This window comes from Arvicola amphibius, chromosome 2 (assembly GCF_903992535.2).
Source record: "Arvicola amphibius chromosome 2, mArvAmp1.2, whole genome shotgun sequence".
Classification (NCBI taxonomy): domain Eukaryota; kingdom Metazoa; phylum Chordata; class Mammalia; order Rodentia; family Cricetidae; genus Arvicola; species Arvicola amphibius.
In genome coordinates, this window is record NC_052048.2 from 128,459,539 (window position 1) to 128,484,776 (window position 25,238).

General features: G+C 40.4%; 1 protein-coding gene across 1 annotated transcript in view; it reads right to left on the reverse strand.

Moving 5' to 3' along the window:
• The window catches only part of Lclat1 (lysocardiolipin acyltransferase 1), an 89,411-nt gene extending 65,592 nt beyond the window's left edge, over positions 1 to 23,819 (reverse strand). The window contains 3 exon segments of the mRNA XM_038320200.2: positions 1,379 to 1,577; positions 6,716 to 6,884; positions 23,761 to 23,819. Coding sequence (XP_038176128.1) covers positions 1,379 to 1,577; positions 6,716 to 6,880 — 364 coding nt within the window. The 5' untranslated portion in view covers positions 6,881 to 6,884; positions 23,761 to 23,819.
• Positions 23,820 to 25,238: the final 1,419 nt, after the last annotated feature.

Sequence of the window (25,238 nt, forward strand, 5' to 3'; positions counted from 1 at the left end):
AAGGGCTAATGCAACCTCCCTGCTAACTAGCCTTCATAATGCTGCAGGGTGCCACATAGACTGCTAGGAGAGAATTGTCACCAACAGTCTTATACAGCGTGCGTGCGTGCGTGCGTGCGTGCGTGCGTGCGTGCGTGCGTGCGTGTGTGCGTGTGTGTGTGTGTGTACGCACGCGTGCTCACATAGTATCAACTGGCCAGGCAAGATGTGCCAATTAATGCAACAGTGACAATCTTTTATGGAGATAACCAGCTGATTCACTGATCTGATCTGATGCCTAGCCCACAAGAAGGAATGCACATCTGATATGAGAACTAGTCAAAAGCCCATGGCTGGGCAGTCATAGGCTCTAGAGAGAAAGTTACTGCTGGTGTTTACTAAACGGATATGATGTGCCTTCAAACTCTCTTCTAAATAACTAGATTGATGCAGCTCTCAGCTCAGAGCAGCTCCTTTTTCCAGGGAGCTATGGTGACTGCAGGAACTCATAACTGGTAATGACTCTTGAATCTCCAGTCCTAAATTCTTATTTATCTATATTATCCCTCCAAGGCTCCATAAATGCCATGGAAGGAGCCGATATAACATAGGAGCAACTAGAAGGCATGACTATTGTCCTGAGAGCAGTAGGGGTGAGACAAAATAAGAAAATGGGGTGAACATGATCAAAATACATATGTGCATTATAAAGATATCATAATGACATGCTAATAAAGTATTTTTAAAAAGAGAAAGAGGCAGAATGCATGTGGTCTTGCCTTCAAGAAAGAAGTCTATTGCCAAAGCCTCAAGCAGCATGTGGTGCACTGAGATCCTAGCACCTAAAGACTGAGGCAAGAAGAGCTGAGTTTGAGGCCAGCCTGGGTTCTCATAACAAAACAAAACTAAACAAACAGAAAAACAAGAAAATCAAACAAAAAGAAGATCAGACTCAAAGAAACAACTAAGTAACACAGCACACAGTTAATAGGTATGTGACATACAAAAGGACAATGAGATCCAGCCTGCTGCTGCAGGAGAACCTCCACGGGACTTGTCTGGATGCAGGGAGCTGAGGAGAGAGTGGCTGCCTGAGAATGTGTTTGTGTCATTTTAATTTGTGAATGAGGTTTTATAAGAAAGTTACCAATATATTAGATTCATATCCTTCAGTGTGGTAGTCCTAAGAAATGACCTACTTCCGTGATAATAGAGTTAAGATTTGTTTAAAACAGAGATTAAGATAAGATCTCCATAACAAAGCCATTAAGAGAAAAGAAAGTGGAGGTATTTGTAGCTCCATGAGATATGCTGAGAACAATACACTTTAATTGGCACCACTGTAGTCTTAGAGTAGGCACAATTACATATAAAATGAGTTAATGTATGAATAACATACCAAATCCAGGAACACTTTTGAGACTGGATTTGAGGCAAATTTTCTCCAGTCTGAGGTAGCTGTATCTCATCAGACAATTCCACAGGAACATCCAGTCTACTCTGGTCCGATGGTTCATAATGATGACACTCCTTTCTCCAGGTACAAATGCGTCACCTGTTATAACCACTTTGACACCAAACATTGTCTCCAACAATGCCTACCAAAAAATAAAAAAAATACAGATATAGAACAATTTAGGATTTTCAGGCCAAGAAGCCAGGTATGAGATTATTCTTAAACATGTCTATTAATTTATTAGATATTTACCATATTCAAAAGAAATTAAAAAATATTTAAGAGTTATGGATCTTTTTCATTCTTGCTAACCTTGTCATGACTATACTAAGTTGCTTTTCATAATACGAAAAAAGATGACACTTAAAAACTAAATAACTAAATAAAAAATTGTCTTTGGAAAAGCAACCCCGAGTCCAAACTAAATACTTAACAATTTTTTAAAAATTACTGCAATTTTCCATATGTAAATTTTATCATGTTATAGCCTATGGTTTCTAACACATAAAACATAGTTTCCTATATTCTTGCTTCTGTAATAAATGGGGGTTAGTTGATTAAGTATAAGGCAATGAAGTACTATATACTCTTATTACACTAATTTTAATTTCTGGAAGTTTCATAATAAAAAATATAAACTACATTTCAAATCTTCAATTATGTATTATTAAGTTAAAAGAAATATGAAATAAGATTCTACTGGGTACTTTAAAAGATATATATTAAACATAATTTTTCTAAAAAGAATAATCAAAAATATAACTGAATAAAGGACTAAAGAAACTAAATTTCATTTTTTTCCATAAGATGATCTTCGGTTGCTCAAAAAGAATACATAAAGACTAAAATAACTTTGTCTACTGAAATCTTTCAGCCTACCACCTACAGCAAACGTCTGGCACATATGAATGATCAAACGCTTGCTAAGTTTGTTACATTTCTAAGGCCTGTGGATATAACTTAGACTAAATATTCAGAAGGAAAGTGTGTATCACAGTCTAGAGTTCTTAAGAAGTGAGCTAGCACCTCCCCTTCTCTTTCATTTCCCTTCATTATATATATTGCCCAGAGTCTGCACTCAACCTCTACCGCAGTCTTCCAAGAAACCAAGACTACAGCGGGCATTACCATTCCCAACGTCAACCTCAATCTCAAGCTATTATATGGGAATCCTATTTTATTTCATAATTAATCGAGAAAGGGTTGATAGGGAGGTGAAACTCAACTAAGAAATTCAAACCTTTCAAACATCTTTAAATCATCCAACATTGACGGCGAAGGAGCCACAAGTGTCTACAATAGCATGAAACACACACAGTAGTGAAGGAGAAGTAAAACAAACCATGCATGTAAATATCCACATATAAGGTTTTCTACAAGAGTAGGATATTTTAGAGGTGAATAGAAAAAAAACCCAACTATTTAAAAAGGTTGTATTCGTGTTACTTCTTCCAAAAAGGAGGGTGTTTGGGTTGGATGGCTAGTACCACTAGAGCTGGCGATGCTGTTTCTTGAGCTGCCTGACAGCTACAGTTATACCAAGGACCATGGACACAGGAGGGTTGCTGGGGTTAGCTGGTTTCTAGTCTGAGAAAACATGAGCCCCAGGTTCAGGGATAAAACTCCACTTTAGAGCTGGGCGGTGGTGGCGCACGCCTTTAATCCCAGCACTCGGGAGGCAGAGGCAGGCGGATCTCTGTGAGTTCGAGACCAGCCTGGTCTACAAGAGCTAGCTCCAGGACAGGCTCTAAAGCTGCAGAAAAACCCTGTCTCGAAAAACAAAACAAAAAAAACAAAAACAAAAACAAAAAAAAAAAAACCACTCCACTTTAAAGGAATAAGTGAGCAGTGATGGAGCAAAATAAAGGACGCGCTCTTCTGACCCCTACACACTAACACGCATCAAAATAAAGGACACGCTCTTCTGACCCCCTACACACACTAACACACACATCAAAATAAAGGACACGCTCTTCTGACCCCCTACACACTAACACACATCAAAATAAAGGACACGCTCTTCTGACCCCTACACACTAACACGCATCAAAATAAAGGACACGCTCTTCTGACCCCCTACACACACTAACACACACATCAAAATAAAGGACACGCTCTTCTGACCCCCTACACACACTAACACACACATCAAAATAAAGGACGCGCTCTTCTGACCCCTACACACTAACACGCATCAAATAAAGGACACGCTCTTCTGACCCCCCACACACACTAACACACATCAAAATAAAGGACACGCTCTTCTGACCCCCTACACACACTAACACACACATCAAAATAAAGGACACGCTCTTCTGACCCCTACACACTAACACGCATCAAAATAAAGGACACGCTCTTCTGACCCCCTACACACACTAACACACACATCAAAACACACACACATATTATTCATTAACGTGTGCATTAGTGTTTACTAATTTTTTATGTTTTTTTCTATTTAAAAATTAAAAGCTTTATGGGCTGGGCATGTTAGCACATGCCTTTAATCCAAGTATGTGTGAGGCAGAGCTAAGTGGATCTCTTGTTTGTTTGGTTATTTTTTTGTGATTTAACAGAGTTAACAGTTTACTTCTGTCCCATAAAAAAGTTTCTCATTCAAATGAGAAGTAGAAAAGACAAGGTGTGTCAACTTAAAAATGAGGTTATTTTAGGTAGTGGCCTGTCACCTCCACAATGTGGATGGATATTCTGTCCTGTTCATCATTACATCTAAGAATCTGGCTTCATTCTGCCTGTGTCCTGAGAACTTTAGTAAATCTGAATTTAAAGATAATGGACTAATTTGTTTGAGAAAGGAAATTTTAAGGCAAGAACATTTACTCTGTGGCATGGCTACTTTTTACTATGTCTACCTAGGTTTATAGTTAAAAAGAGAAAAGGAGCCAGGAAGTGGTGGTGCACACCTTTAATCCAAGCACTGAGGAGGCAGAGGCAGAAGGATCTCTGTGAGTTCGAGACCAGCCTGGTCTACAGAGCTAGTTCCAGAAAAACTAGGGTCTAGGGTTACATAGAGGAACCCCGTCTTTAAAAACAAAACAAAACAAAATGAGAGAGAGAGAGAGAGAGAGAGAGAGAGAGAGGGGGGGGGGGGGGGCGGATTTTGTTATTGTTGTTTTAACTGTGCAGCTTGTTGAGGAAGAAAAGAGCTCAAACATGTTATAAACTTCACAGCCACGAAGAACCACTTGGCTCTGTGCTGGGACAATGGGAAATACCCCTGAAGAGAAAGACTTTACACATTAAGGGTTCCAACTTGTGAACATGAAAGCTTACTTGAAGAGAAGGCTCCTGAACTGGAAATGAAGCTGAAGGTCTTCTCCATGCCTTGAAAGCAATTGTCTGGTAAAGTGCTCCCAGTGTCAGCATGGAGAAGCTGACAGCTTCAAGGGACCCAAGCTGGTAGAAGAGTGCAGCATTGTGCAGCTTACTAGCTTTGTAGGCATGAGAGATGCAAGACTGAGGAGGCCACGGAGTCCTCTTCAGAGAGCAGCCAAGGCCAGGCAATGGTGTGGCAGGGCAGATTCCCTATAAGGAGCTGCTAAGGAATGATGTGAGGCTGTGAGGTGAGCCTGTTTCCATGGAGACCCAGGAGATTGAAGATGTCAGAATCCTTTTTCCTTTAAGTAGCTGTCAACAGGGTATTTCTTCACAGAATGAGAAAAGCAACTGGTACTGAATCCCTAGAAGCTTCCATTTCCTTCTATGTAAGCACTGATAATGGTGGCAGCTGAAACAAAGTCATCCTCCTTAAGCACTTAGTAGGGGTCACATTGGTGGTCAACTGGTTTTACTCTCATTGCATCTGGATTCTTACAATGTTTTTCTTTTTAACAAAGCCTTCTAATTATTTTTGTACCTGAGCTAAATACACAACCACACCATGGTAACTTGGTCCAGCACACAAGTCCTTTCCTGTGCCTGTAGACCAGACCACTTAAAGTGTGAGTGTAGAAAGAAGTCGGAAGCGAGGAGGACCAGGCTGCAAGTACTGCACTTCATAAAACAGATACATCTGTACAGAAAATTTAAAACACAAATAACTTCAAGAAGGGCAGGATTAGCTTTTCACAAGTGATGAACGCAAGTTTAAAAGTCACTCACCACAGGACTTACATTTAAATAAGGAAAGTATGCTGGAAGTGGGTTTAACAGTCAATTATCAGGAGACTTTTAAGAAATGTCTATCCAACCCAAGCACCCTGTCAGTAACTACTGATCAATTTCCATCTGAAGGGTCCACAGCAGCTGCATGACCATATTCCTGCGGGCAGGCACTCGGCCTGCTGCCCGAGGGAGACACGCTGCTCAATGAAACAGGTAGTTTGGCTCCTTTACCAATTAGGGAAGAACATTTCCCTTCTTGTTTTCTTTTTCAGGTACTATACTCATCAACTGCCTACCAAAACAAACTGACACACCCAGCAACCTGAGGAGAAAAGAGGAATAGCTGTTGCTAAGGAGAAAGACCAGAACAGTCCCCAAGGGACCATCCAAGGTAAGACAAGTGCATAGTGCCCACGGACGCACAACCTCTTCTCAGTCCCAGAGGAGGGGAACTGACAGTCATGGGCTCAAGATCAGAAGGAGGTGCTCTTAGAGCAATTATAGAGCGCCACAGGCCCCAGGACTCTGCTTTAATATTTGACACTCTTGAAAAGCATCTCACCCAAGCTACTAACCTCATCTTCAGATAGAAATCACATTTTCTTGATTTTTTTTATGTTCCTAATTTTTGTAATTACTGGAAAGAAGTAAATCAATCACATCTCTATCAGAAGTTTAAAAAGATGTTTACTACTCACGAGGGGGGTTACTTTTCTTAAAATTTTTCATTAAAATAATTTGATATTCTTTCACCTTCCCCATAGAATCTTAATGTGTCACTGCTTTGTAAAACACAAAATGGAAATGCAGAATAAAATTTAGATATAAAAATTCTTCAATATTTAAAATTTACATATTTTTCTAAATATAAACTATATCCTCCATTATATAAAATATAAAAGAAAATTCATGAAGAATATACAAAGAAGCTCTTAATTTTCTGTAACGTTCTTTATAAGGTTTTCTTTAAAGATATGAAGGTTTGTATTTCTATTTTTTTCTATTTTGCCACTTCTTTCTTAAGTCAGACGTGCCCACTATAGAACACTGGAGAATTCTGTTTCCCTGAAAACCAAATCTCTGATGCTAAAAAAATACAAAAGATGGATACCCAATACAAACAGAGAGACCTTTCTCTTGTGTGTAACTTACCACAGGAAGTGTGAGCCACATAGCCACAAGGCGGCTGCTGATCCAGCGATACCATGACAGGTTTATAAACATCAAAGGAATAATGGGACCCAGCATAAAAATACTTCCAAAAAAGCTTCCCGCAAACAGGAAGAGTATAAAATAAATCCCCTTCCATGACACCATGATTCTGAAAAGAGAAAACAAAAACAAAGAATATATTATTACTATACATTTAGCTGTTCCAATTCCATCAAAATTATGCATACAATACTCTTTAACAATGAGGCGACTGAGTAACTCTGACAGAGGCTAGAAGAGACTGAATTCCCTGCTCTACAAGTCTGACAAGTTACCAGTACACTAGAAACGGATACTCTCAAAACAGTACATAAATGTCTGTTCTCCAGAAAAATACGTTGTCTGCTGTGTAAGAAGTCTTTTTAAAATCAATTGGCACTTAACATAAAAGGGTATTTTTCTTTCCTAGGTTACTATTTCAGAGGTTATTTCCTACCTAGGAGCCAAAATAAAGCATGAAGTTTTGCAGAAAGCTTCCTAAGGGTGAGCAGACCTAAAAGCAACAGCAGTCTCACAGAGAACATTAAAATTGAAAGAAAAGAATCTGAAGAGTTCATTCTTCATGTCAGACACTAAAGTTATATCTCTGGGCACCCGGTCTTAGATGGGCTCTTTATGAACATGCTGGGTAAGTCAGCCAACCCCTTTCCTTTATCTAGACATCTGCCAAAGTATTACCTTAGAGTACCTGAAACCAAAACCTAACACGGATATTTTAAACCAAATGCTTGGAAACATAGTTGAAAATGAAGACTCCAACATTTGATTTTTATAACCTAAACTAAATAGAACAAATTGACACTGAATGAAGTTTAACTTGGTACCAAGTGTATGTTTTAAATTTTACCAATATTTGACAGTATATACACAAAATCCTAAGAAATTCTAGATCTGAACCTTTAGGGAGAAGGACAAGGGAATCATGGAGGAAAAGATGACTCGGAAGCAGCAGAGCAGACTCCAGCCACCCAGGGCTACAGGCATGTGTTCCCACAAGCCTCCATATCACTGTCTCTGAGCCTCTTTGCATTAAAAATAGCAGCAGCAGCTTCTTCCCAGTCTTCAACATAAATCTTTTTTATCAGAAGAAAGGCACATGGGCTTTAAATTCAATATTTCAGATCTGCTTCTTATACACACACCCACTACCACCCTCTACAATGCTCCTCTCTATTTGAAAACCCTCTAATCTACCTTTTCCTGTTATTTTCTGCCAGTCCACCAGCTGGTAGCTAACTCTAGACACTTGTTCCTAACCTCCCTGGTGGAGCTACAGGTTTGCACTGTTATCCATTTAGGCAGTATCCTCATCAAAAACTCCTGCATGCTTCTACCTTACCAATTTCTGACTTGATGTGATTATAAGAAAATAGCCTAGCTATCATCAGAAAGCTTTCCACTGTATAGCAGTGAATTTGAACCCCATGGAGACTAAAAGAACTTTCCTAATTCAACACAAAGCATCCCATCCTGCCGTCTCCTTCCTGCCACACAGCTAAGAATTAGACCACCATCAGCCTTTAACTGTGTACATAAACAAAGACAAGCTAATAAAAGAGATCTACCGCATGACTGCAATGAATTCTATAGATCCAACGAAATCTACTTTAACATTTTTATGAAACAATAAGCATTTAAAGAAATCCCTACTGTGCGCCGGTCACGGGGCTAGTCGTCACCAAAGGTCTCACAAATCTAGGAATGGAACTCAGGGTCTCTTGTCCCCCTCCTCGACCTGGTGGTCTCATCTCTCTCTTATGTGCTCTTTCCTCTTTGGCTCTATTTCATAGCCTTTTTCTGTATCTTTACTAGGGTCCTAATTTGGGGGTCAATAGGTTAAGGATAGCTATGTACTTATTTGGAAGAGGCAAATATTGAAGGAAAACACAGCTTCAAGGGCCGACAAAGATGTGCAGCAATCTGAACTAACACACTGCTGAGGAAAACACAAACCTGTCTGCAGCTCTGGGAAACAGCTCGGCAGTTTTACAAAATACTACATTGATACCCACCATATGTATACTAGTAACTCCACTGGATGTCCTGTACAAATAAAACATTATCTTCACACAAAAAGTTCTACCTAATCCTTTATAGCACCATTTCTCACAACTGCACAAAGCTAGAACTAACCTGTCAGTTGAGGGTGAGTAGATACTAAATTAGTACTCATCAATGAAGATATATGCCTAATGCAGGCAATTTGAATTACTCTCAAATGCTGTGCTGAATCAAAAATACCAGGTGCAAAAAAACCTTTCTTTTTTTGGGGGGGGAGGCATTCTGGGCAAGGCTAACCCACAGGAGGGGAAACAGATCAGTGGCTGGCAAAGGTTAGGGAGAAGAGATAGCTCAAGTACCGAAGGATGGCACAGGCAAGCTTGGTAGAAGAGCAAACTGCTGTTTCTTGACTGCAAAGGGCAGACTGGTGGAAAACACACCCACTAGCTTCTTTCTGTAGAGCTGGGCACTAAATCCAGGCTTCATGCATACCTACACGGCTCTGTCACTGAGCAGCATGCCGGCCCACCCTGAACATTTTAAATTGTGATCCTGCCTATAATCTCACATTTGGGAAGCAAGAATCCTGAGTTTAAAGCTACAGAGTGGATCTGAAGCCAGCCTGAGCTACATAGCGATACTCTTTCACAAATAAAAAAATATTTAAAATGACTTAACTTGTCATTTTCTTGTTCTTGTAAAATTCTATATTTCAAATTATTTCAATAATAATGATCTGAAATATTTTCCTAAGCTTTTATAATAAGCCAAATACTGCTTGATGTATTTGATTTGCATAGACTTTAACAGTCACAATAATCTCATGGCATGGGTATTTTTATTACCCCTATTCTAGACATCAGGATTCTGTGGCACAAAAATGTTAAAGTAATTTGCTTAAGGTTAAAGAGCTAGTATACAGCAAAGCTGAGAACTGGCTCCAGGGATTCTGGTGCTGATGTCTATACTCAGTCTGCTATATTACACATCTTTTTCAAGACTATATTATTACACTACAGGGATAAATTGTAAACAAAGTTTTAATGCTTTATTTTATTTTATTTTATTTGTTTTTCGAGACGGGATTTCTCTGCAGCTTTAGAGCCTGTCCTGGAACTAGCTCTTGTAGACCAGGCTGGTCTCGAACTCACAGAGATCCGCCTGCCTCTGCCTCCCGAGTGCTGGGATTAAAGGCGTGCACCACCACCGCCCAGCTAATGCTTTATTTTAAAAAGCATTCTGAGTCTTAGACGTTCACGGGAGCTTATGAGAAAGGCTCACTAAGTCATTCTTTTCTTAAGATCCTTTAGTTCGCTGTGATAAAGGATCTAATAGAGGTATCATGAAACCGTCAGTCAGTTAGGACCAGGGATAATGGGTGCTTCTCTAAGGTATTCAAGAAGGCATCTTCCTAGAAGAAGCAGAGAGAAAATTCAGGCAGAAAAACAACATATAGGTTCATAGAAATTTGAAACAACATGGTGTAAAGACTTAGAAATTGCAGAAGTATAAAAGAAAACAAGGTTCAGAATGTTGGCATGCAAAAAAATCATAAGAGCATTGGCCCTAGGGAAAAAGCTACACCCAAGTTAGGATGGGGAAAACAGCATTAATCTTGGCACAAGGAGTGGGGGAAATCTCCAGCGTATGACTCATCTTTTAAGACAGGTGTTAAAAGTGACACAAACATGGGCAGCCTAGCTTTGTGAAGAGCCTTCTCTGGACTCTGCAATAGGTAACTCATAAGACTTATTGGCAAAAATGGCAGGACTGAGAAATACCGCTTCACAGCAGGTCAGACACAAACCACAACATCTGACAACCAGCTGATCACGAGCACACTTCTTTACCTGCATACCTCACCTGTCACATGAGGAGGTTTGGGGCAGATCCTAAGACCTCTGCTAGTTTGAATGTAGGCTTCCTTTTATTTATCAGACACTTTATACAGGGCTTGTGGTATTTATCTGCTTAGCATCTAAACATTTGCCTTGCTTGGCAGCACAAATGTGTAATCCCAGCTACTTCTCACAGAATCAGGGAAATTCCAGGTTTAAGGCCTGCCTGACCACAGTGGATGTGCCACGACCTGAGCAACTCTGATGGACCCTGCTCAGTACAGGACACTTACAAGGTACTGGGCCTGCCATTTTCTAATGACAGTTGATTTTTATACATTTTTGTTTCCTTAGGGCATATGCAGTAATTCATTCTCTCCGTTACTATTACCTCTATCCTTTTTGATTAAAAAGTTATCTGTCCAGGTTTTTTTTAAGGTGGTAAGAATCAAATCTAGAACCTCTCAAGTGCCACATAAGTACTCTACCACTGAACTACACTCCTAGCCCAAAATTAATCTAGTTGTTAATTTTGTTTAAAAATAAATGTGTCAGGAAAGAAAGTAACTCCTGTAAGTCCTTATCTTTATCCCTACAGGCCAGTGTCTACCTCAACTCTCATCAGAGAAGTTTACTGAAGTAGATGGGGACCAAGACAAGAGACGCACAACTTAAGACACCCTGCTCCACGCTGTGTGGAAGGCCCTGCTCTGCGCTGCTACACAAAACACCTTTCTGAGCCATGAATGGAATGCCAAGTGAATCTGGCACAAATTCCAGTTTGAACTTGTTTTCTGACCACATGATAATACAAGCATTGTTGTCCTTTCCATATCTGATTTCCAAATCAGCAGGTGACACTCATTTTATCTGTTTTGATGCACTTCTGTGAGATGAAAGGCAGTAGCTGTGAACTAAGAAGCAGAATGACACACATTCCCATTGGACAGTCAACACCCGCAGGGTCCCACCAGATGCCCTGACTGCTGAGTCTGTTTACCAGAACTCAACTCTCAACCACTGCTTCCTGAAGCAGAGGATCTGACCAACTCTCTAGAAGCTGAAGTTTTATGATCACCCCCAGCTTCCCAGCACCTCTAAGAGTCTCCGTCAGTTAAGGATGGCAGGAGCACAGCATGCTTACCTCTCAAAATGAAACAAACAAAGAACAACACCTAGGGCCGGCAGTGGTGGTGCACACCTTTAATCCCAGCACTTGGGAGGCAGAGGCAGGTTCTCTGTCTCTGATTCAAGGCCAGCCTGGTCTACAGAACAAGTTCCAGGACAGTCAGGATTACACTGTCTCACAAAACCAAACAAATAAACAAAAAACTTAGGTAGGTAGGTAGGTAGGTAACTAGTTAGACAGGCAAATATGGAGGTAGGCAGTAAATTTTTAAAGAAAAACAACTGGAAATGACTCGCATAAATAGATATGAGCTGTGGTACTGATAACCCTCTATTCTTAAGGACTGTGACTGACCTGTATGTTCACCAAGTGTTTTTAGACTATCAGTATCCATTCTTTACACATTTCATACGCATGTTACATTAACAACAACATGAGTATTTTATAGGTCTCCCCCACTCTTGAATAAATCATGGAGAAAACTTTAGTCCTTAATTTATTTGCTTTTGCATTAGTCTAAGTTTTTAATGAATAAGCATGCATTTTACAACTTAAAATATTTTAATTATAATATTATCAAGAACATGTTAATCAATCTATGATTAGGAATATTTGTTACAATCCCTAATTACTTTACAAAAGAGTTAGCTGAGACAAATATATCAGAAAAATTGATAATCTCTAAACTAAACTAGTAAGAATCATGTAACTCTTGACTCACACGATAAAATCATATATATAAAAGGAAAACGTGGGCACAAATTTCAATGATTGTACATACAAATATATAGGTTTGTTTAATCTTCTTTGTTTTGTTTTAATTTTTCGAGACAGGGTTTTTCTATATAGCTTTGGAGCCTGTCCTGGAACTAGCTCTTGTAGACCAGGCTGGTCTCAAACTCACAGAGATCCGCCTGCCTCTGCCTCCCGAGTGCTGGGATTAAAGGCGTGAGCCACCACCTCCTGGCTATATAAGCATATAGGGTAAGTCTTTATTGGAAAAAATGATCAAGTAACAATGAAAATAAAAATACTAAATAATCATAGCCCTTTCTCAGGTACAAAACATACAGGTAAACAGGCACTGTAGTCATAAAGGTCTTACAAGAAACCAAACCACAGTTACCCATTCTGGTAAAACGCAACTATGAAGGAGCAGAACTGGGCCAAGCTGAGGCTACATTTTCTAGAACAAAGCCAGAAGAATGTTCAGTACCCAGCAGACTCAGTCAACAGCTTCTTATAACTCCGTTCAGGGAAGTCCACTCTGGCAGTTCTTAGAACTGAGCAAGTGCAGCAAGAGTGGTGTCAAATGAAAGTGCTTATTTCATTACCTACCTTTGGTGTTTGGACAGAGAAGAAAGTGTCTACATGAGACTTACATATTCTATGTAAATATTTGGTACACACAAATATTCAGTTCTCTATCTCCTGAAGCAATCTTTTACTTAAAATGCATTCACAAGTCAGTATGCAGAAAGAAGGAAGTATATGTCTTAGTATGACTCTTTTTACTCAAAATTCCAAAACAGACAAGCAGTCCTGAGGAGCACCTGAAGTGCTGTTTCTTGATTTGGTGCTGGTCACACTTAGGAATGGAATAACTTTGAAGTTTCACAGAACTGCACCCTCAAGATACATATGTTTTATTTGTGCCTCTCCACACTATTCATAAAAACGTTACACATAATAATTTAGACACTATAAACAACCCAATCAGATACATGCAGTCCATGAAAAGAAAACACAAATGGTCAGTATCTGCTTTGCCATTTATATTCTGGAACTGCCTGTGTCCTCCTCTTCACGGTTGGAGGGCTATGAAGTAGAACAAGCCCTTCCGAGGGCAGAGGGGTAAGTAGCTGTTATGGTACTGAACATGCCTATCATCGTGAAACAGCTCTTAGTGTTTACCTCAGAGAACACCTCCGCTGCATGTACAAGCATGTCCCACTGTCAACCAACAGCAAAGAGAAGAAAGGAAGCAGGCCATGGATGGGACAGGCTGGATGAAGTCAGTCCATCCAACACTGCAGATCCCTACAGAGCAGCTGCTGTGCTGCCTACACTGCACTCAACAGCTCTTGAGGAGGATTTCTTTTGAAACCTCAAACTTGAGATCCATCCCAAGAGCTGAGATTATAGGCATGGCTCCAGCACATCAGGCTAACAGAAAAAGAATATGATAGCATTTGGGGAGTGTGGCCTCCCCTCCCCTAAGCTCCCTACCTTCTGTGGCTAATACAGATGAACACAGACACTGAGGCACTGGCCTAGAGTTGTAGTGCTTCTGAGACTGAGACAGGAGGATTACTTGAAACCAGGAGTTCACAGCTAGCCTAGACAATATCAAAAACTAGTCTCTAAAAACTAAACAAAATTAAGTGAAATGCACGGACATCTGTCCACAAGGATGGCTGCCAGGGTAACATACAGTCACAGATGACACTATCCACAACTGGGATAGGGAAAGGGGGTTGAAGTTTTCCATAACATTTTCTAAGGAAAGAGTTTCCACCTGTTACTTCATAGGAAAAGGAAGCCAAGACCAGATGAAGAAAGAAGTAGAGCCCAAGATCTACTCTCAGTAAGGCCTGTTTGTGTTTTATCCCATTATCAAAGCAAAAGTGGGTATCAAGTGAGAAGGTAGAAATAATCATGCTCTTAGCCAAATGATTGTTTGCTAGACCCTAAGCTCAAAGTAAAAATTTACACTCAAATTTAAAAACTATTTAATAATACATTAAGGAAGAAATGATAAAAATCATCTCCCGACCTAAAACTATGCCAACATCACCAAGATCCTAAGCCTAACAAAAGCAACTAGAAGCCATTGCCAAGTCAGGCTTTGTGGCATTCTTGTTACTGCAGCTAAGAGTGATGATCATGAGTTCTAGACCAACCTAGGCTATATAAAGAAACCCACCTTCAAAAAAGTCATCCAATTGACCTCACAGCATTTATCTCCATTCACTTGATATTTAAATCCATGTTCTGTTCCTCCCTTCATGAGACACAGGACTAGCTGGTCAAATGTGCAAAGGAGGACCATGGATGTAAGCTGGAGAGGGTGCTGCCTAGAATACACAAAGTCCTATCTATCCCCACCACCACATAAACCAGGGATGGTGGTACATACCAGCATTCCAAATACTCCAGAGAAAAAGAGGCAAAAACATCCAAAGTTCAAGATACTAAGTGGCTGAGAGAAGCATCAGTGACTGTCAAAGCAAGCAGGGGTCTAGCAAAATCCTATTTACAAAATATGAGGTCGTGAAAACAAGGAAGATAGACTGAGATAAGAGAAAGACTGGGGGGGGGGGGATGGAGGATTGAGGAAGCAGAGAAGGGAGTGTCGGGAGAGGGAGTGGTGACGCCTACAGGTAACTGTTTTAACAGTTTCCTACAACTGTTTAAAATGTGAGGAAAACAGAATGGGCACATAACTGCACTCCTGTTTACTTTCAATTTTTAATCAATATAGCCATGTTAATTGAGAAACAGAAAAAAACTGCCTAAATTTGTCAAGTTATTTCAAGCATTTGAGCAGAAAACAAGCAGCAATCACTCTCCAATGCTAACTAAGCATCTTCGGGCAATACATAGAGCACAAGGTTGGGTCCACCCCTCATACTGGGAGTGCAATCAACAGGAGAAGAGGAATACTGTGGACTGTAGGCGCCAAGTTCAAGAAACTAGGCAGTCTGTCCGTCTGTGGAACCATCTATCTGGAGCTGGAATTAAAGCCACTAGGCTTTAAAAATATTTGGTCTCATGGCCCGGTGTCTCAGCAGACACCCAATGAAGAAAGTGAGGAGTGGGAAGGTAGGACCTGACTTGTACCTAATTCACAGCCAGCTATGACAGGGTGACCATTAAGGAGACCACAGACAAGTGAGCCACTGAAAAAGAATTAAGACACAACCAGGGCCTGGGCCTTTAGGAGGGACAGTCACAGTTAAACTGCGGCAAAGTCAGAGAGAGGCTCGTACTGCCATCCTTATGGACCATACCACAGGTGGGGCAGGGGTGACTGGTAGATCCTAAAGAAACTTCACTCAAGTCTGGATCTCTGTTGGATTCTACTGTTTCCAAATTATTTCAAACACTATGTGAGATTTTTAATGAAATGTCACCAATATTTTTCTGTGTAAATGGCAAAAACACTGTACTTCAACAATTTCCTGTTATTACAAAAAGATTTCTAAGACCTAAAAGTTAAAACCACATACACCCACGCTGAGCGGAACATGACCAATGTGAAACCATCTCAGAAAGGATTATTAGGGTAGCCGAGATGCCACCTATCCAGTATTTAAAAGACTACCTTTTCCAATTACTTATTACAGCCCTCACAATGTTAGCCAATAGAGTTACAACATGGCCCGGAAACTCTAGCCCTCAGAGACATCAAGTGAAATGAAGGCGCACATCCATGCACAGTCAATTACAGCTTACAGGCTCACTGCTAATGACATAGACAGTGGGAGTCACGCAGACGTTCGTCACTTACTGAGTGGGTAAGCAATGGAGTAGATCTGTCAGCGAGTACTACAGAACCACAACAGGAATAGAGTACTGCTACGTGCTACCAAGTAGACTGGCTCCAAAAACATCCTGCTAAAGTGAAAGATGTCAGTCAAAGACACTTTCATGGACACTAGAATTTTGTTTCTATGAACTGTCCAGAATAGGCGAAGCTCCAAAGACAGACAACAACAGGTGGGCTGCCCGCTAAGGCTGAGGTTTCAGGAAACAGAAAGTGACTATGAGGCCAAATTTTTGGGGGGAACTTAAAAGACAGTGGTGGAGGCAGCACAACTCCACTCTATAAGCCAGTGATTAGCAAATTTTATGAGCATACGTAATAACTGTGTGGTATGTAATTACCTCTAAAAACAAGAAAATCAAATGGTGGATTACCAGCACAGGAATAATTCTAGCCAGCTCTACTCTGTAGATCACAAATCCCGAGGGAAAAGAGAAATTATGAGCTGTTATATAAAGAACTACCACCTCAGAAGCTATAAATACAGATATTTGTGAGTCTGGGAGGGTTAAAGCAGAAAGGAACTTCCAGGTGTTAGGTTTCAAACCTGGGACAATTGGCTGAAGGGTCTACTTAACATATCAAAGGAGAACTAGCAGCCAGGTTCTCCCATAACCCGTTCCCTACCTGTCAGGGGGCCCTCCTAGCTGGCATACCTGCCCCCTACCCTGAATTCTCCAGCCCTGGGGCTGGGCTTCCCTTCCCTAGCTGCTGCTCTATATATAATCCAACCATCTAGGTTACCTGGTCCTTTTATCTATTCTTTGGACACCCTGGCTGCTGTACCTTGTCTCAGTCTCTCCCCTCTCCTTTTCCATCTACCGATCTCCATGTGGCTCAGGATCATGTCCACTCTGGACTCTCCCAGATGTCTCTGCATCTGGCTGTGCTCTTCCTTTTATCTAGAATAAATTTTCTCCTCCACCATACCTAGGAGCAGCCTTGTCCTTTCCTTTTGTTTTTAATTCACCAGGGAAGAGAAGAGTCAAGGAAAGGATACCTAAGTGCAGAACTGGGCTTGGATATCATTAGAGTACATCATATGTGTGTACAAAAATGCACTTCATCATTCTGTAACATAAATGCTAAAATATGCAAAATAAAGCCAGAGAATAAAGGGAAACCAAAAAGTAAAGTAGCATCACTGATGGGAAGAAAGACCAGATACTCAAAACACTACTAATAGCTGTCCATGTGTAGTGACCACGATTGCTTATTTTTGAAGTGGTGCAAAGAACATGGTTTATATATAATAATAACAAAATCCCCAAATATACTTTAAAATGGAAACTCAAAAGTCAGAATTTCTTTAATTGGGGGTCTGAATAGAGCCTATCACTGATACACATTTTAAGAGTAGTATTAAGAAAGCTAGGCCAGGATGGTGCACACTTTTAATCCCAACACTCAGGAGGCAAAGACAGGTGGATCTATGAGTTCGAGGTCAGCCTGGTCTACATAGTGAGTTCCAGGACAGCCAGAGCTATACAGGGAAACCCTGTCTTGGAAAAAAAAACAAACAAACAAACAAACAGTGGCTGGAGAGATGGCTCAGAGGTTAAGAGCACTAACTGTTCTTCCAGGTTCTGAGTTCAATTCCCAGCAACCACATGGTGGCTCACAACCATCTGTAATGAGATCTGGTGCCCTCTTCTGGTGCAGGGATATGTGCAGGAAGAACCCTGTATACCTAATTAATAAATAAATCTTAAAAAAAAAATACAAACAAGCAAAGAATAGTATTAGTCACTGATGGAAAGTATGAAATTTGAATCACATGGTATTAGAAGACATTGATCCAATGTTTTAGATATGCAAGAGCTGATATTCAGGCTTTGGTCTTTTTCTCTTTTTTTCCAGACACCGAATTGCTGATTTCACTCAGTCAGTAGGATACCTAACAACTCACGGGAGAGACAAAGAATAAGTTGCTTCCCTCCTGAAATGACACTTCTTCAAACAACAAGCTGATTACACTGCTTCGAGGGCTCTACTGCCCTTAATAAAAGATGTTTACGATACAGGTTATGATAACTAAACAAACAACATTTCAAGTAAAACAAAGACATAGCAGGGCGGTGGTCTTTAATCCCAGTACTCAAGAGACAAAGGCAGGTGGATCTCTGTAAATTCAAGGCCACCCTGATCTACAAGAGATAGTTCCAGGACAGGCTCCAAAGCTACAGAGAAACTCTGTATCAAAAAACAAGCAAACAAACAAAAGACAAAGACAGCAATCATTCATGTTAACAGACACAAGCAAAATGAATATACCTCTCTTTTAATCTATTCTCATGGCAGAGTAACTCAGCCTAGATATAGTCAAGGATATGATACCTAGAACTCCATGCTAAGACATGTACATATTTTTTTTTCTTGAAGAGAAAATCCCTAACTTGTATCAGGCAGGGACTTTGTAACCAGAAAGACACAAAGAACTACTCCTTAGAGAAACTCTCACCAGCTGCCTCAAAGGCCTGCTGCTGGGAGCCATCTAAAATCACCTTAGGGCTTGAGGACCCATGCCATGTAGGCACCATGCCAGAGCAACAAGGTAGAACCAGATATATATATATATATATATATATATATATATATATATATATATTTGTTTTTCAAAAAAAAAAAACAAACTCTCAGTTGGGAAATTTAAAAAACACTGAAAAAGTATTAAAGAAAAAATAGACATAAGAACTCTCCTGCTCAGAAATAGATCATGTCATTGTATTATTTGTATCCTTGTATTAGACTTTCTTTCAACATCTTTGGGATGCCATGATACTTCCATGGTATTTTGTAATTTTTATCCAAAGCAAATCAGATTGAATTCTATCAACCATGAAATTCTCTGCAACTGTTACAAAATACGTTTTTTCTGAAAAAACAATGACTGGGTTTCGTCGGCTCATGTACAAACTATATTTTGTACAAATAATAACAGGGTTACTATCTGGAACGTCTGCTTTGCTATTAAAGGATTACATCTGTGACCCTTTTTATTTTTCCTTAGACTAGCAAAAATAAAAATAAGGAGCAGATGGAGAATGACCAGAACTCTATTCATCTATTTTCAAGTGTTTCATGTAACATGTTCTCATCATCAACAAATAAAAACATAAATAAAAAATTAATGTGAAGGCCTGTAAAAATATTCATTTGGTAACAAAAGCTCAGAGGCTTAAAGAAAACCAACTAATAGTAATAAAATTTTTTAAAGTATTTGTCATAAGTATAATTCTTCTATTTGGTAGGCAAAGGCAGTAGTTCTCAAAGCAATACAGTGTAATCATTGAGATATTATGAGACACATCTCTGAAAATTCAGTCAATTTAAAAACCATGCAGCCTATAAATTCTCCATGGAAACATCTGCTCAAAGAGGCATTATAGATAATGGTCATGGAACCCTTCATTTAACAAGCCCATGAAAACTCATGTGTGAACAAAACGCTAGCAGCTCTGACTAGAGCTGCCCTTCCCTCTACCCAACTTGTCCATTTGTGAGCCTCTCCCCTGCAGGTATTAGAGAGCATCACCTGAGACACAGGGCAAGCCCTTGACATCACACTTGAGGTATCAGGAACACAGGCTCAGTTTTGACAGTTTCCTTCCCTCTTTGTACAGATATGAGAATGTCTGACTTAAAAGTCACAAACACAAAATGCTGGCAATAGGAAAGGACTTGGAGTGGGGTAAGCCCTCCTTGTCTGATCTCCTCCTCGACTACCTGGCTCTATTTAAATTGAGTGCTTTGAAAATGGGTCTTTTTCAGAAGTCATTAGAAGACAAGAGAAAGCTAGCATGAACTATTTTACATTTTGCACCCCAGTCCTCACAATTCTGCGAGATGGCTAAAGCATTCTCCTTTGTTGTTGAACACGACCTCAAAAGCGGCTCGAAAAACCAAAAAAAAAAAAAAAAAAAAAAAAAAGGCATTGAAATGTCTAGACGGCATAACCAGCAGGTAGCGGCTCAGATGTAAACCCACATACATTTAACTCCAAAGCTTGTGTTCTTTGCAATACAGAACTTCAAATTTGTACAGCAAGAATTCTAGATTATGAAATGAAGACCCCATGGTGCAGACAATGAGAAACACATGGTCTCTACCTCATGAGTTACAAATGGGGCCAGGAAGAGGGTCAGGTTGGAAAGATTAAGTGTATGACTGCTCTTGTAGAAGAGGTAAGTCAGTTGCCGACAGCCATGTGGAAGAGTTCACAGCCACTCCAGCTTCAGGAGATCGTGTCTGCTTCTGACCTCAAAGGGCACTGCACTCACATGCACATATGTCCCATCCCTAAACACACACCAAAGACCTAAAAACCTAAAACCTTTTTAAAATTAAAAGAAATAGGGTTGTAAAGATGATGTTGACAACCCATTAAAAAAGAAAAGGAAAAAATAAACAGACAAACTTTAAGACCAATAAAGCAAAGCCCATCTTAGATGAAGGTTTACCAGATGAATTAAGGATTGTTTAATAAAGACACAGCCAGGGACAGGTGTGGGGTCAACACCTGCAATCCCAACACTTAGGAGGCAGAGACAAGAGAAATTAAAGTACAAGACCATCTTGACTATGAAGGGAAACCCTACATCAAACAAAACAAAACAAAACACACATTCTAAAATTAGCAAAACAAGTGGAATCAATGTAGTGAAACTACGATGTCTAAAAATGTTACTAAGTCTGAGATTGCCACAAATATGTGCATTATACTTTATTTAAAACAAGTACTTGCAAAAAAGTAAACTATCCTTCAGACAGTTAACCAAAATGACTAATGCAAAGGCTACATTTAAACAAACATTGCGGTTTTTCTCTAACATCAGTATCCCTAATCAGCTGAGATCGTCACAAAAGCAAATTCAGCACATATTCTTCTATTAAGCCAGACTACTCTCAAGCCCAGTCTAGAAGCTACAGGAAGCAAAAAATTAAGGAAGTGGGTGAGGAGCAAAGGAGTGCCAGCTAGTGCTGGAGTTACTGTATTTGTATTCATTCTCACAGGATGGACAAGACCAGAGGATACATGGGAGGCAGAGGCAGGCAGATCTCTGTGAGTTTGAGGTCAGCCTGGTCTACAAGAGCTAGTTCCAGAACAAGTTCTAAACCTACAGAGAAACCCTGTCTCAAAAAACCAAAAAGACAGATACACACAAGGCCACTTCCTCGGTAGCCAGCAACTTACTACTATACACTGCAAATAATGCTTTAGCCTTAAGACACAAGACCTCAGATTCTCATGGAATGTACCATCTGTACCATCTAACAGGAAGGAAGTCAAGTTCTCCGAGGGCTTTTATAAAGGGTTTCCTTGGCTAACACTAAAAAATTGAGCTAAAATTAAAAAGTTCTACATAAGTTTTCTGCGTTTTTCTTTTCTCTCCCTCCCTCCTGCCCTTGTGATCACTGGAGGTTGAGCAGGTAGCATCAGGGGCTAAATGGTCAGAGTATGGCATCTTAGCAGTTACACTGTCTTAGTTTCTCACGTTACTTGCATTTTTGCATATGGACTTTGAGACTTTGCACATGGATCTAGGTCATAGGTTGAATTAATTTATTTTTCAATTAATTATATCCCACCCCTATTCTTTCCAAGCAAAAGCAAACGTTTGTATTGTTAAAAGGACTTGGATAGGACTTTTCTTTTTTTTTTTTTTAGAGTAAATAACAAATAGCTATCTTACAATCTGGGGAGGGGAAAAAAAAGCAATCCAAGTGAACTAGAATAGTAAAAACTTGTCCTACAACCAGTCCAATCTTTTGGCTTCTCTAGCCACAGCAGATGAAGAATTATATTGGGGCATATATTTGGAGTGTCCAGTCTAGAGACTGAGAGAGCAGACATATACTAAATGTAAGATATCCTACAAAGTTCACACTCAAACTGGCACAACTGAGTTATCCCCCACCCCGAAAAAAAAATCACAAAAAAGTCTATAATGTTCTAATGACGTTTATGGTTTTGTGTCAGGCCATACTCCTAGCTATCCTGGGTGGCAGGATGGACGCGGCTGTGTGCTCCTGAAGGAAGTGTCACTAGGGTAACAAGTGGTGAATAAGTAATGGCTAACACTGCCTTTGCATCTCAACATGTGCCTTCATCCTTTCCAGTTGCTGTGATACAGTCTGACAAAGATCAGCCTACAAGAGATGGAGTTTACTTCAGCTCACAATCCCAGGTGACGGCCCATCACTGTAGGACAGTCAAGGCAGCAGGAACCGGAATTAGCTGGTCACATTACATCCATGGTCATGGGCTGAGGCAGAAGGAATGCATGCGTGTTAATGTTCAGTTTGCTCTTTTCTTTGTGTTTGGTCCAGGACCCAATCTATGACTGGTGTTGCCACCTCAACTTGTTTTTAAAAAAATCCCTCATGGACATGCCCACAGGCTAACCCAATCCAGACAATTCCTCCCTTTTAAAGCCATCTTTGAAGTAGATTCCAGATTGTGTCAAATTGACAATTAAATCTATCCACCATGATATGGGAGAGTTATAGGAGTTCATGGGTTGGTGGGCAGCCTTCTCCTCCCACAGAGTCACTCAGGGATCTAGGTCACTTGCACTGAGGCTCCTCATACCGTAGTTCGCCCTGCACAGAACCTAAAGATGTGAGGGGGCAAAGTCTTCTAAATCACACCCCATTGTCTAGAATTCAATCACAAGAGAAGCAAGCTCCAGTCTCAGAAAGAAGGAAATAATAAACTCTAGTGGACATCTGATAGTATCTTCACAAAGAAAATTCAAAAATGAACCTTAAAGGATGGGTCAGCAGGAGTTGGGAAGAACAAAACAGAAGCCTGGTAAGCAGAAACAAGCCACCAAGTGAAGCAACAGTACTCCCCAAGAATGAGGGGTATGTCTGGATGCAGTCTGCAGAACACAGATGGTGGCTGCTTAGGTTCTGTCTATAACAACGTGAAAAAATACGAGTTCATAGCTCATTAAAAATGCTAAACTACTGTTCAATTTTCTATTACACACGTGATGTTATGACTGTGAATAAAAATTACGTCTTAATTTTTATACTAAAAATATTTTTAAATATGTCATTTTAGACTGTGACTAAAGTTTTTCTCAGATAATGTCCCTTCCCTTCCTAACTACAAAACAATTGTCTTTATTCCATGAGCAAGAGGTACTTAATTTCATCTTCCAGTTCATCTAAACATCAGTGTTTGCCGACGAGAGGGGGGGGGAGGGAGGGAGAGAGAGAGAGAGAATGAATATGAGGGGAACGGGAAAGAAGGAAAAAATTAATTTGCAAGTTAAAATACACTCTGCTACAAAGCATTTCCTAAAGCAAGGTCCGAGGAGGGAATACATGGATCTCCCTGGGAAAGGGAAATAATAGAGGAGATCTCCTGGTTGAACTGGGGACAGGGGGGCATGAGAAATTGAGAGATCAGGTGGGGGGGGGTGGTGCTGAGAGAGATGACTGGAAAGGGGGCCTTTACCCTTTAGGGAGATGGGTAGAACCCTGCTGCAAGGAAAACTTCCAGGAGTCTACTCCAGCAGCAGTGGATGCACAGTCTGAGCAGGCTATCCCCTGTGATCCAATTGGTGACTACCCAGGTTGTCATGGAGATCCTTCATTCAGTGACTGATGGAGGCAGATTCAGAGAGCCAAGGCCAAATACTGGACCAAGCTCAGGAGTTCTGCTGAGGAGAGGGAAGAGGGAACAGGGACATCAGGAACATGGCAGAAAAACTCACAGAAACTACTAGCCTGGATCACGGGAACTCAGAGTCTCAACAACCAGGAAGCCTACATGGGACCAACCTAGGCACTCTGCATATGTGGGACGGGTGTATCGCTTGGTCTATAGATGGGATTCCTAGTGATGGGAGCAGTGCTGTCCCTGGTGCTCTGACTGGCTCTTAGGAACCTATTCCTCACATGGATTCCTTGCCTAGACTGAATACGGGGAGGTGCCTAGTCTTATGGCAGCTTGATATGCCATGCTTTGCTGATGCCCAGGAGAGGCCTGGCCTTTCTGAGCTATTATGGAGGACAGGTGGATTGGGTGGGGGGACAGAAATTGGGAGGAGGGGGAGGAAGATGGAAAGACAGGAGGGAGGGGAAGCTACAGTCATGATGTGAAATAAATAAAAAAATACTAAAGCAAAAAAATTACATACTATACACACTGTTCTACTTATCCATTATAGCAGTGGCTCTCAACCTACCTAATGCTGCTCTTTAAAACAGCTCCTCGTGTCAGAGTGACCCCAAGCATAAAATCAGTTTTGTTACTAGTTCATAACTGTAATTTTACTACTGCTATGAATCATAATGTAAATACCTGATATGCAGGATATCTGATATGTGATCCCTGTGAAAAGGTTGTTCAACCCCTTTAGGGGGGGTTACAACCCACAGGTTGAGAACCACAGCATTTAGATTATTTCATTACCACTATAAACAGAAAAAAAATTGAACATGTTGGCTCACTATGTAATCCCAACATTTGAGAAACTAAGATAGGAAGATTGCTTCATGTTTGAGGTCAGCCTAGGTGTAGTTAAGTCCAAGGCCTTGACTACAATGTTGAGACCTTCTAAGAGGGGGAGGGGGAGAAAAGCAACAAAGAAAGTGAAATGATTATTTTTGCTAGAAAAATTCAAGTGTTATTCAACAAGAAATTTTAGTGAAATCTAAGAGTATTAAATTTAGGCACTAAAGAAAATGAATGTTTACAAGTATTTATGACTAATGGGAATAAGAGCTGATGAAAAACGAAAGGCTAATGCGTAGCCTCTAATAAAAGCAGGGCTCTTTTCCAAGCCAGTCCCGTTTCTGCCCCTCATGCTAGTAATGGCGAGTACTGGGAACCAAGCACCGCACAGTGCACCTAGAGTGCAAAGGAAACGGCCCGAAAGCTGGAGCGGTGCTAATTCCACGTACTGCAAACCTAGCAAATGGCTTCAGCAA